The 14,430-nt window shown below is 34.6% G+C and overlaps 2 protein-coding genes across 2 annotated transcripts in view; one reads left to right on the top strand and one right to left on the bottom strand.

Annotated features, from left to right (window-relative positions):
• The window catches only part of LOC136035030 (protein aurora borealis-like), a 47,134-nt gene extending 39,319 nt beyond the window's left edge, over positions 1-7,815 (bottom strand). Inside the window, exons 1-2 of the mRNA XM_065716622.1 lie at positions 7,742-7,815; positions 2,881-3,048 (exon numbers count right to left, since the gene is read on the bottom strand). Coding sequence (XP_065572694.1) covers positions 2,881-3,019 — 139 coding nt within the window. The 5' untranslated portion in view covers positions 3,020-3,048; positions 7,742-7,815. The remainder of the gene's footprint in view (positions 1-2,880; positions 3,049-7,741) is intronic.
• Positions 7,816-10,186: 2,371 nt separating this feature from the next.
• Positions 10,187-14,430, top strand: part of LOC136035029 (cell division control protein 6 homolog) — a 29,454-nt gene continuing 25,210 nt past the window's right edge. The window contains exon 1 of the mRNA XM_065716621.1: positions 10,187-10,315. The gene's annotated coding sequence lies outside the window, so the exon portion shown is untranslated. The remainder of the gene's footprint in view (positions 10,316-14,430) is intronic.

Raw genomic sequence — 14,430 nt, 5'->3', positions numbered from 1 at the left:
GTAAGGGTCTAAATCTTCTTCACCTCTAGGCTACAAACTGATACGCCAGAAAAGGAAAGCTCCAATTCCAGTCTTCCAAGGGGGCAATCTTGGAAATACCATCAGTACTACATGTTTCTATCGTTTTATTTTTTGGTCTAGAAAAAAAATGGTTTGGTATGTTAGGTTAGTAGCAATACTACAAATGTTTGACAAACATATTTACTTAAGTTCCTTTCTCACACTTGTTGCAATATGTTTAACCATTTTTCTCGAAAACTGGCCCTAAACACAGACATGCAAGTATTGAAGATAAAGAAAGGACATCAATGTATTTTCCAGTAGTAGGGGAGGGAAGGGTCTAAAATAGGGTTTAAACTCGAGTTTTACTTGAATATAAATATTTTTACATGTTCAAAGTCAAATCTTAAAAACAAGCTCAAATATCTTTTGAAATGAAAATTCAAACAGTTAATAAAATTTTTGAAGCATTGGCAAATGTTTTGCAAACGTTTTTATACTGTTCAATAGCAAACATAGTTTGACACTATTCCTGTGTAACCAGAAATTTATCAATTCACTCACAACAGAAAATATGTTTCATAGTGAATGCAAAGATACAAGTGAGAACACAGAAGAAAGTCAAGAATCTCTATCATAATGAGAGCAAAAAAAGAGTGAAGACATTTAATTAGAGGAAAAACTAAACAACCATTATACAAAAAAAAAACTAAAAAATAACTTCAAACTTTGGGAAGAAACTTAAATTCAAGGTGAAAACTTGGAAAAACTTCAGTATGTGCTTTTAAATATATAAAAAAAAATCCTCTAAAGGTGCAGAAGCCAAATGATTATTTTCTTCTACTGGGCTAGTTATAACAACAGTCAAAGTAAGATTTACACCCCAAACAACTGATACATTATTCTTTCCATATGGCTATTAATTTAAGAAAAAGCATTCCCGAAAAGCCAAGTTTAGTTAAATCTATGTAAAGAGCAATATTATAACCTAGGAAGAGAAGAAATAAAGTCCTATGGAAATTCAACTTTAAAACAAATAGAAATCACCAAAAGCACAAGTAAAGTTTACTACTCCTCCCAACCCTTCCCCCACCCCCAAAACCTAAACATTTTTTTTATTTTCTTTTTGTATGGGCTTGAGGGGCCAATTTTAGCCTGGGACTCAGCTATTTAAGTTTTGAGTCAATCAGGAAAAAAATTTTGTGGGCCGTTTTTTAGAGCCCCATGATGAGGGGGGGCATGCCTTGGAATGTTCCTTTTTACATCAAGTGCATCATCGCCCATACCCTATGGCGGTAGCTTTTGAACCGTAGAAACAAAAGGTTTTTGGCCTATTTCAGGCTAAAAATTGACTCTTTTTGCCTAGTGACCAATCCCTGAAAGCTACAAGCCAATTGCACAACCAATGTCAAGCAAGTGTCTGTTTTTCATCATGAAAATACTATGTCAATGGCAATTTGCATTTTATGGCCCTTAGACTAGGGGCTGTGGGGTTATGTCATCACTGGAGACGTATCCATTGGACCTTTTCCCTATTTTGAGCAAAGTATCTACCTTAAATAAGCCCCCTTCCAAGTTTTTATAACCACCCTTCCATTAGAAGTGGCCAGGGAAAAAGTCGTCTGTTGGGCGGTTTTTTATTATGGGGGGCAATATTTTTCTTGATATTTCTCTCTGCATTGAGGCCCACTTAGCCTGAGGACTCAGGATACAAGTTCAGAGCCGATCAGGAATTAAAATCTTTTTGGCTCTCTTTTAGAACTTTTTTTTGGGGGGGGGGGTTGTGCCCTTGAATTTATTTTGTACATTAAACTATCCTTGATCTAGGGACTTGCAGCTGTAAGTTTCACGAACATTCAATCTTTTTGATCCAGAGAGTGACCACTGAAAGTTTCAAGCTAAGAACACACCCAACATCAAACAAGCCCCCTTTTTCCATTACAACATATGACTAAGCAATGGCCAATTTGCATTATTTCCAGCTTATGTCCCAGGACCTATGAGAGTCTTGTTATCTTTGGAGGTATATTTACTGGACCTTTTCAACTATTTTTAACAAAACAACTATCAAAAATGTTTATTGGGTGTATTTGAATGCTATGTATGGCTGGGTAGCAAAAGAAAGGAAAAGGAGGGAGAAGGTTGACCCTCAAATAATTTTCACCAAATTGCCTTGTGAAAAAGTAAATAATAAACAAACAATATGCTGATGGCTTAAGGCTCTTCACTACAGGCCATACTCGAGTGTTACCTCTGATTTTAAGAGCAGCTGTAACCACTAATCTACTGAAAATATACTGCACCCGTGCAAAGTACATATTTGCATTGAAAAAAAAATGTAACAAAATTGTGCTAGTGAGTTATGTGTTTCAAGGATGCTTGAATGTACTTATGGACATAAAAATGGTTCTAAGAAAAAAAACTTTCTTCAAGTTAGAAAATAAAGAACAGGTGAAATACAATTTTGATTTTGTGGTTTTTTTTTTCAACCTTAGTCTACAGCCACCAAGAGGTATATTTTGGGCCAAAAATTTCAAGTCTTGTGGGAGGGAGGTCCTCTGGGTTACTCTTGAGGGAGAAAGTTCTCACCACAAATTTATAGGTTTGACTATGCATTTCATACATGAGGTTCAGCCTGGAGATTATATAAGCATAAAGCAAAATCTATCTCCCTCACTTAAATACAATTGTTTTGAGTAAAACTACAATAAAAAAAAGACAACAAATGTTTATAAAATAAGATAAGCAAAAATAAAGAGTCAAAAACCATTGCCGAAAATAAAACCTACGTTGTAGATTTTCTGTTTCAGGAGACATTATTTTACTAAGCTCTTCAAAAGAGAAGAAAAAAGAAGGAAAAACAAGGTTAGAAAATACTACCTTGAGAAGTAGAATTTTGATGATCTTTTAAAAGTAAATTTGCTAGAAAAGTGGATCCAACACTTTCATTCTTCTCTGAGGGCAAAGCATCCTCAATTTTATTTTCTTTACTCAAAATTCCTGCTGATGTTGTATCCATATCAATTCAGGTTCACTTTGTTGCTAAACCTAAATAGAAAGAACATTTTAGCACCTACACACCAAATTCATTTTAGCCCAAACACAGAAAAATATTTACAGATGCTTTCATAAGTGCCAGCAATTGCATTACATAAAACTGAGGGAAGTATACAGGGTCAAGATGTTTGATAGGACCTGCATTAGTCTTTGTCAAAAGGGCCCTTTTTCATGAATTTTATAGGAGACAGGTGAGGGTCATGTGCGCTTCAGTCTTAAAAACTCATAGCTTTATTTTCCATTGCTCTATATTTGAAAATTTTTGTTCTTCTTTGGGCATTTAAGGATATTTACTATGTGAATGTGTTTGAAAGTATGTCTTGCTATTTTCAGGAGCCCCTGACAGGTTGCAGTTGAAAGTGGAAGAAGATCAGGAAGTGATTATTCCATGATCAAATCTCTCACCTCATATTTGCAATGATTACATCCCTGTTAATATTAGAGGAAAGGCTTAATAGTGTTAAGTGGAGGTGTGGCTTTTCATGACAGGAATCAAGCACTCACACCAGTCTCTTTGGCATGCCTTTAAATTCCTTGAGGAACAACTTGTAGTCAACACATTTGCATTGACGTAACAAAGAGTTGCTAGTCTCCTGTGCATTATCATTATATTCTTGCTTCAAGGTCACTATATGGGGTGTAAAGCCATAGAAAGCTAGAAAAGGGTTAACTTGGTTACAAAATTTGACCTCTAGTGCCTTCAATGTCTCATGTGCTTGTAGAATCAATGCAACCCTATACATCATTTTAACAAGGCAATTTTAATAAAATTCATTGATAGGTTCAAAAAATATACCTCTTATGACAAATCAGAAATGTAGGCCCAGTGATAAAGGCTTTAAACTGGGTTAATAGCCCATGAAAATCAAAGGCTTCATGTGTTAACAAAGTGGGCACTTTGTTAAAATTAGTCATACAAGGATCATCGTCAGTCCAGTGGATTCACCTGCAGGACAGGGGCTGTGCCACAAAAATTTTCTGCCTCCTCCCTTACATTTTGAAAAATACCTTTGTTGGATTGATTTTATTGATAAAACCTTCTTTTTTTTGGGGGGGGGGAGGTATTTTAATTGAAGAAATATTTTTTATTTTCTTTGGAAAAATCTGAAAATGATACCCCCCCCCCTCCTCTAGACACTGAAAATAAATTTTGCCCTCACCCACCCCTAAATTTTGTGAATTGATGCCACTGCATCAGTCTGTATATTTATCAAAACAAAGAGTTCTATCAGCTTGTAAAACACATGCTGTCTGTATTCTATCAGAAGTTAATATATGTATGGTCTTAGTAGAAAGATCTATTTCTAAAAATTTCACTCAACTAACCTAACAACTTTGGAGCAGACAAAAAGCCTCTATGTTGCAATTTTAACCACTATAAAGCTTAACTTGGGCCTATCAGTAAAGTAAATTGAGGATGATTATTGAGAGTTAAGGTAAATGTAAAGAATATAGCATTGAACTTCGCAGTACCTATTGGTTGTGCTGATCTTTGTTTCTTGGCCCTCCAGCCAGGAAATGCAATTGGGGGCTGGGGGCCAACCATCTTGTGCTTTCATACACCCTTCCTGTTTTACCTTCCCCAGATTTCTTCAGGTACCCATTTAGAGCTGGGTGACTCTGGATGAGCTTGCAGTCACACCACTGACCCCTATCCCAAACCAAATAATTGGGTATACTAAGGCCTTTGAAAAACCAAACAGTAGATATTTTTTCACATATTCTATGCAGCCTAGCAACTTACTCTTGATGAAAATGCCCTGCAGAACAAATTACCATGAGCCAACTGTTCCAACTTTATTTTTTCCAAAAAGCCCTTGTCTTACTACAGTTCTGTTAGTAGTTGATGAGGGGCTTTTTTCTATCTTAGAAAATAGTTGAGTTAGACAAATGAAACCTTTGGGAATCAATGAACAACCTCAATTATGCACTACAAAGGTATTTTTTTTTAGTTTGTTTCTTTGCTCTTTTTAAGACTTAAAAAATGGTAATTTTTACCCAAATTTAAATATACTATTCAAAATTCTTTAAAACTTATAAATGAGGATTTAGTATAGGTTTAAGGTCTCACCTAATCCAGTCACTTTCCAAGATGGAAAAATTACAATGTCTAAAATTTTAGAGTAAAAAATTAAACATTGGTGCAAGAGCTGCAATTTTACTGACTCATTTTTTAGATTAGACCCTTAATTAAAAGAAATAAGATAAATCAAGGGAAGTGAAATGAAATCTGTGCAAATCTTAATCCAAGGCCAGAAACACAATAATTTTATTTCTGGAGTGAATGAGGTATTCTGTACACTTGTATCTTGTTGGTGATAATGACAAATCCTGTGGAAAACAGCCAGTGCTGGCAGTGGCTTAGCTCTCAAAGTGCATTTCTAGGTGTGGGTCTAGGCTTGCTGCATTATTCCTTATCAGTCCCAATGGGACCAGATACTGATGGCTATATACTAGAGTTTGCTGATTCTTTCTCAAATTTGCTTTATTTAGTGCTATGAAACAACTGCTGATAAGAAATAGTCATAAATGATAATGGCAAATATACAAAATAAAGCAACATTTTGCATTTAGACTAGGCCTAGAGTAAGATACTCTATAGTTGAATATCTAATAACCCTTTCAGTTGTCAAATCACTGTTAAATCTCTATTATACCACCCAGAAATCCAATGGTTTCACAATTAGATTTTCCTAAACTTTCTTAATAAGAATATTATTAGCTTGAATTTAGCCATAAACAATGCTCACTATTTTAAATGCACTGATAATTAATAGTAAAGTCTAATTTTGGACACACATTTAAAACTTGTGCCTAAGCTTGGAAAATACTCTCCTATCTTGGACAAGGAGACCCTTACCACAAACATGTCATGCTGCCCAGCACAGGTCAAAGTACTATCCTTGAATGTGAAAGAAGAGCTGACCTCATTTGGAATGAATTAATTTTATTTGGATTTTGGGGTGGAGGCTTCTCATTTTGTTTTTGTTTTGGCTTTATTGGATTTTTTTGTCACCATGTGGAGAGATGAAGGATCACCTTTTTATTCTGATGTTTGGAGATTATGATATTTCCTTTTATTGTTAAGTGTATGAACCACACTTTTTTTCTTTAATTTAGTGGATATTAAGGAACTTGAACTTGACCTTGGTGTTATAGATAGTGCATTAAAGTTCCATGGAAGCATTCAGCACCAAGTTCCATGAGCCACCATGGCATTTGGACTGATAAAAATAACCATCAGCACTAAAAAATTTTAAACTATAAGAAGCTGTAAATAGCATTAGTACATCCAAAACTTTAATTCAGGTCAGTAGTTGTTCACCCCTACTATAAAACAGAAAAACATGCACTGGAGAGGGTCCAAAGGAGAGCTGCTAAGCTCCTAAGCAACTTCAAACACCTGCAACATGAGGAATGCATAAAGAAGCTGAGTCTGCCAACTTTCACCTATAGGAAATGAATGGAATATAATAATGAGGAGGAAACTTTTGGATGCTGATGCAGGAAATTCCATTTTCTCTCCAGCTGAGTCAAAAATCACCAGGGGACACTCAAGTTTACTAACAAAACAGTGAACAATAAAACTTCTTTGCTGTTCAAGGCATCCATGTCAGTGGATGATGACTGTGTAGAGATGGAGTAGAGATTTGGCTGGAATGTCACTGACTCTGCACAAAGAAAGTAGGAGGATCACTCTCACTTTAGACATTCTATAGGAGGATCACCCTCACCTCATTGCTGAAAAATGTAATCTAAGGTATTTTAAGGAAAGGTAGATAATCTTAAAGTTATACCATAGTTATACATAGAACCTACAGGAGGATCTACCACCTTATCTCACTGGTAAATACAATTTAAGGTATTTTAAGGTAAACAAATCTAAGTCACAGACAAATTCAATATTCAACATAGGCTATTTAAATAGATTGGAATGTAGGGGTAACTTTTGCCTAAATTTAAATGATGAAAACAGAGTTTTCTCAGTTTTACTCATCCAATTCCAACTATCCTGACCTGTTCCTAACTAGCCTATCAGCCAATCTTAACTAGGCCTATCTATACCTATAGGCTATACATAATCATGTTCAAGATTAAGATTCTGTTTCACATATTTAGAGAGATACAGTTTAGTCAGGATACTTGCCCAATATCAGGTACTGTCTGAGTACTGGGATCTTATCCTGTAGGCCTATCTGTGTTGACTAGGAGCTGAGGGGTAAATAGAATCATAGGCTAATGCCAGTGATGATTATAGCCTCTTTGAAAAGAGGAAGAAATGATAGTTCTCTTTTTTACTATCTGATTTCTTTTCTGTAGGTGATCTTTATTGTTTTAAGTAATTCTATAGATCAAACTGACTCAGCAACAAATAAAGCAAAAATATGATCCAAGTAGCCTAATGTTCTCTAAGCAGCAGAATTTTTATGAAAAAAGCCACCAGCAAGCCTCGAAAGTCTTTTAAACTCCCAAAAGTTTGACCAAAGGCATACAGATCACTTTTTGACACCTTTAATGCCTATACAAAGAGTGAGACGTTAGGCCTAGGCTACATGAAGTTGGGATCTAGGGTCTAAAATACAGTAAATACAACATAAAGCTAGGATGTACACTTTACTAGCTAAAGAAATTTTGTAAATCCATCTATGGAACATTTAATAAAGAAAGTAAATTAGTCGATTACCCAAATCGTGAATATTCAAAAGCCACCTCGGATACAAAATTAAATTCAAAATTTTGAAAAAATAATTACAACACCATCTACGTACTAATAGTGCTACGGCAGCCAGAAGATAAATATGTTCCAGGTCGAGATACACCGCTAGATGACATTACAAATACTTACAAATCATTAATTAATTGTTATTGGCTAAAGTGTAGAAAGATAAAAGGAAACCGATCCCTGAAATGCTTATAGTGGAAAACAGAGTTTAAATTGTATTCCCTTCTGAAATTTCTATCAGTTGTCCTAGAGTCATCTGTATTTAATATTTAGGATATTATACAAGGAATTAGAAAAAAAAAAGTTTGTTTATGCGAAAGTAACGAGTGACAATAGAACTGAAAACAAAAGCTATTCCTGATACGATGGGACCACCCCCTCTTCAATCATTCGCTTTTTTACGATGAAATTTGACTTTTCGTTCCAACCTTTCAAAAAACACTGATGGAGCACATGATCCGTTCAATTGGAATATAGAGTTTTTAAGTTTATAAAACTTTAGCGAGGAGTTGAGCAACATATAGCCTCTTCATATACGGAATATTTTCAGTTCATTTTGGGTTTTAACGTTACTCTTTACTTTTATGTGAAATCTTTTTTCTATATTATAGTCTAGCGAAGCAATCGTGTGAGTTAGACTTGGGTACATCTGAGTATCATAAAGTATTTTTGACATTTTTGACGAGGAAGCAAATTGGTATTTGGAAATATTAATATAATACACCATGTTCAAATTACCCGATTTTAAGATTCCCAATATTCATGATTGTCATTGAAAGTGAAGAGAGATGTTTTTAAAAATGTGGTAAACCCAGCCATTTTGCAAAAAAGTGCAAATAAACATTATATCAACGAACTGCTGAGACGTAAGACTATTAGTGCAGCACGACTATATACTTATTATCCTTATAAAAGTTTTTTTTAACGTAAATAAACACCATTTGGTGCACCAAGTAGTTTCGCATATGGTTATTCGATTGTAATTTTAGTTGGAAATGATTCTAAAAATCATTTAGAAAGAATAAGTATCAGAAGAAACAAAGCACTTTGCCATGGATTTAATAAAAAAAAGTTTTTCAGCAGGAAGTAAGGAGTAACGTTAAAATTTAAAAGTAACAGAAATTATTCCGTATATGAGGGGTGTTGCTACCACCGCAACCTTTACTCTTTACCCCAATCTTTTAAAGTTTTTTTTCAGAAATACTATTCATTTAAATTCAACGACACTTGTGTTTGAATAGTCTTTTTTAAAGAAATGTACAAAAAAGTAAAAATTTCCCAGGGTTCCCACATATACGATTATTCGCATGCGAATACGATTTTTCAGCCAAATGTCTGAATATCGCGGCTATTTGCAAATTTTGGTTAAATTCTATCCAAATAATTTTGGATATTCTATACGATAATTTTGATCAATAGATCGTATCAAATCGTTAGGCTGTGCAAAGTTGAAATACATATATTGAAAGTTTTATTTTGTCTGTTAGAAATTAAAAAGGGCAGCCCCTCGCACATTTAAATATTTCTGTCCCTTTTGATTTTTAATATTGATCCTTATATTTAGTTGAAAGAACCTGCTTTCTTTTTGTATTTCTGACTGTTTCTCAAATCTTTCCAAGGAATCCCCAGAGGCACCATTTGTACCAAATCTTGGGGTGGGCATAAACTCCATCTTGCCCCCCCCCCCCCCCGACTCACTTCGTGCCGCGTAATCATCTAGGAAATGGGCATTTGACAGAACACGAGAATTTTATTATATATCTTACCTACTTTCAAAGTTTACAATAATTAATAGCAAATAGCGTAATTACCCTAAGGTTCGTCAAGTAATTACGCTCTTTGGTTAATAGGCGTGCAGTATTTTCAAATCAATTGAACAGAATGGATTATGTTGGGCATAATGGATTATTATGGCCGGCAAAGGGCCCTTTGTGGTGGAAGCTTGGCCCCCCTGGAAAATCTGGGGTGGGCATTTGCCCACCCCTGATCCACCCCCCCTCCAAATGGCGCCTCTGGGAATCCCCTTCCCTTTCCCTGGGAAAAAGATAAATTCCATATATTTTCCGATAACAAATACTGTTTGTAAACAATGGGCAATTGCGCAGCTTACATCCTTTTCCCTGGGGACAAAGGGGGTCATATCATTCCCAAAGGCATAGTTGTTGAAACATTCACTGTAGGGTTCTCTGATAAGCTGAAGCTGATGAAGTGATTTCCATTAACATCGCTTGGCTTTTTGTGGATCTTCCCTGCTTTTTCGATAAGTAGGCAAATTTTCTCAGGCTCATTGCTTTTGAATGGTGACACTAAACGAAAAATTTTGTTGATTTGGAATCAGCATTAAAAGGCAAATCTTTTGACCCATCCATTGTCGTCAAAATTCTGTTTCTTAGAGTTTTGGCTATTGTTGGGCTGAGTCACTCCTTAGCTGCAGTTCCTTAGCACAAATTGTTTGATAGACGAAAAGACTTAACTTTTGGCGGGAAATTTTATATCTTTAACAAAACTTTGATATACCATTGTCAAAGAAGAAAGGTAGCCTAGGTCTTGTATTCCTTTAATAGGCTAGTCTAACGTATAGATATAGTAATCAACAACAAGGTACATTTATAATAAGGTTGTTACAGGCTAGTTTGGCACTTCAAATAGCCTACCAATCTTCTTGGCTTAAGAATTTGGTAGAATTGTTTTGGAGCAGGATTCCTTGAGTAAGGTTTATATTAATGGGCTACTCAGGTAGCCAAGACATAAAGCCAACCACTTAGCCTAGGAATTACAAAATTCAGGCTACATACATGAAAATCTGTTGTTGGCTATATAATTTAGCTAAGATGAAAGTGAAAAATTCATTTGATGCCTTTTTTATGCTCTTCCGTAATTCACTTAAAATACCTTCAGGGTCTCTTTAAGGGCTCAAGATGTAATTAGACCCAGAAGTGATTATTTAATTATGAAAGAGCATGAAAAAGCACATCAAATGACAGTTTCACTTTCATCCCAGCTAAATTATATAGCCAACTGCAAATTTACCCATATCTGCACATGGGGGGGGGGGGTAAGGTATGGTGGATCTGTATTTGAAATGTATTAGTCATAACTATTCTGCATATGATGAAGTAAGAATCAGGCCTATTGTTTTAAACCCTGTTATATAGCCAAAATTGAAAGAAAAAGTATTATCTTTGAGGGTCCATAAAGGGCTTAAAAAGGAATTCTTGAGTAAAATTATAATTATATTTGGATAGAGTATAAAAAAAGATTGAGTGGTGTGTTCACCTCATTTTTTTCAGTAATGTAAGCTGCCCCAAATTTACCAAAAGCCCTACTTCCTCTACCTATTGCCTGAATATAGACTAAAACTAGGGTAAACTTGGGTAAGTCTGTTCCCTTATAAAAAATTTTCAGCTTAATTTGGTCCCAAAATTATTTTGTAGTTGCTGGTGCAATAAAAACTATTTGAGATTGCTCCTGGTCATGCTAGTAATATTCTTTACCTTACCTTAAATTGCATTGTCCAGCAAAATAAGGATTGAATTACAACCCAAAAAGTTTGCAAGTTTAGTTGTTTCTGTGAGTTACTGCACCAAAGTAACCCATCTCAGGGAGGTCAAACTTACCCTCTTAGTCTATGGTAAATCTGACACCCTCAGGTAAATTCTATGCTTATGGAGATAAAAATTATGTCACCTTAAGACATGATAGAGAACACTTCTACATACAGGAATATGCCAAACAAAAACTCTTGTCAATAGTTTTCATGTACCACAGTTGATCACAGGTTTTCTTCTTACCATGAGGTGATTTTGACAGTATCAGTCTTACCCCTGTACATAGAAGGGGTATCTGATAATTGTATTTCTTTCAGGTTTTTACTGTAAATACAAAAAAGGTAACACCATACCTCAAAATAAATGGGGGAAAAATTACAGTTTCAATTGATATCAGGGAAAATAAGTATTTTTATTTTTAGTTGAAAAAATTTAAAAAAAATAATTTCAATTAGTATCAGAGGGAGTTGAAAAAGCAAACCTTTGATCAGTTGCAAGGCCCAGTGTGCTTCTTGTACAGGTTGATGATGTAGCAAATTTAGAATGATGGTAGAGTGAAGGACCAGCTCCAGAAAGCTCCAAAGAACATGGGATGTGTGGGCATGCAACTTGAGGATAGTAAAAAAATTTTCTGAAGCAAGTTGCACAAGTGCCAAGAATAAATGAGAGCTTTCAAGAATAGGAAGTACTTTTTCTTTCACCTGAGGCATGAAAACATCTTTAAACCACTTAAAGAAGAGTCCTGCTGTCTTCCTTCCTTTCTTAGGAGCTGAAAAATATGCATTTGAATGCTCTTTAATTGGTAGCCATGAACTCCAAGTGTGTTTCTCCAAGAAGATTACCAGTATTGGTAGTTTCTTGACCTGATGCACTGATACACATTGGAACAAGTGTGTTATCACACCCATTGCCACCAGTTTGCTGCTTTGCTGGTGATCCTTTTGGACCAGTAATTCTAAGACTATCAGGATTGCAACAAAACAAAGTTTAATCCAGTTATACCAACATTCTAGTTTGTCTAAGATGTCAAGCTCTTCTGTTGTTTTTTTGTAGCAGGTCATAAAATCATAAAATGATGAAAGAGTCTGCTGAATGCACAGCCCTCAGGGTTTTCAAGTTATTCAGGTTCCTTAAGTGAGATGTTGTTTCTTTTATTTAACCCAAACCACCAGTCTTTACCTGGTTGATTCTTTGTGAAATGAGTACTGATTTTGTTCCAACTGATTTTTTTTTTTCACTTTGTCTAGGAACCATTGTTTGGTAAGCCCCAGTCCCCACTTTTCCATCACCTTCAGCAAATTTGCCATACTCTGCTCAACTTAAATAGGCTATTCTAGAGGTATTCCAAGAGTAACAGTGGGCAAGTTGGTGAAATCTCTTTGCTTCTTTGTCTGATCAATTAGCATGTTGTAAGTTATGTATAGTATGTATTGTTAACATTGTAAATAGGTGACAATTACACCAAAATCTAGGCTAGAATTGCCAAAACCTAGCCACTTGTATATGCAGGGTAAGCCAACCCCCCATGTTAGGATTTACCCCATATGGGGTAAGTCTGAAATCCCTTGTATCTCCTGAGCAATTTAAGAACAAATACTGATAAATAACAGTAATTACTTAAATTATTACATTGACTTATCAGCAATTTTGAATCATTTTATCATCTCTCTATTTTTTCTGCAATATTGCTTAAGATTTCTATTGGAATGAGCCCTCTCCTAATTTTCTTGGACCACTGGTTCAATACAATTGCCCCTGGGGGCTATATATATATATATATATATATATATATATATATATATATATATATATATATATATATATATATATATATATATATATTCTATAATTGTTTAGTTCATTCAGGTTTTTTGCAATGTGTTAATATTTGTGAATTGGTAAAATTTATAATATTTAGTTTACCTATTGTTGCTAAAAAGAGGGATATATTAACAGGATAAGGTTGTTTTAGTTTTACTTGGTTGTTTTACATTTGCTGTTTTTTTTTTTTCTTTCATAGGCATGTATTTTGGGGGTGATACCTGACACAGGGATGCCATGGATATTCTGTGGTAGCCACATCACTGTGCTGGGTAGAGAATTTAAAGTGGCGAAACCCTATATAGGCCAGTGTATTCTCCTGATGAGCCCTTGTGTTGGGTGTTGCCTCTGAATTATTTGTCTATATTATTATTTTTTCTATTGTTTGGTAAATGATGACTTATACTTATTGACGACATGACTGCCTGTCCATGGATTATTCTTTATGGTTGATTGTGTATGGCTATGCTGTTTGACCTATGTGATTGTATGGATGAGTAGGGTTAAGGCCTCATTCAAGTGCTGGTCTATAGTAATCATCACTAATTTAGGAAAACAGTCTTCCTTTTCTCCTTCTGTTTTTTTTTTTTTTTTTTTTTTTTTTTTTTGTGTTTGTGCTGTTGCATTGGTGATTTCTCTTTTCATGATGTATACATATATATATATATATATATATATATATATATATATATATATATATATATATATATATATATATATATATATATATATATATATATATATATATCAGTTCAGGATATATATTTGCACATTAGGGGGCGGGGGTCAAGTTTAAACTTACCTCACATTTGTATCAGAGATAAAATTTACCCCACACACCTTATGTGCATATAGGTTATCTTGATTTATGTATATAGGGGTGGGGTAAAATTTATTTGCGACAAAAGTGATTATTATATCATATATTATATCGTTGTTTTAAAAAAACAACAACATACATACAGAGAAGGGGATCATGCCCAAATTGATCCATAGAACCTACATGAACTTCCTAGATCTTGGTACACATGAAAACCTATGTATTTTGGGGAAGCCTCATATCCCCTAAAGGCCTTGGACTGAATTGAACTTAGATAAGATTGAAGAATAAGGAAGAGTTACTAATATTCAATGAATATAGCACCTCTCCTTGAATTTTTTTTTTTCTTTTTTTTTTTTTTTTTTTTTTTTTTTTTTTTTTTTTACAGTTTTTGCAGGGACTGTATATTCCATAGGTTGTGCTTACCTAAAGTTTTTTATTTTTTTTTTTGAAATATTAGA

Source organism: Artemia franciscana, chromosome 13, assembly GCF_032884065.1.
Source record: "Artemia franciscana chromosome 13, ASM3288406v1, whole genome shotgun sequence".
Taxonomy (NCBI): Eukaryota; Metazoa; Arthropoda; class Branchiopoda; order Anostraca; family Artemiidae; genus Artemia; species Artemia franciscana.
This window is presented reverse-complemented; position numbering and strand designations above follow the sequence as displayed.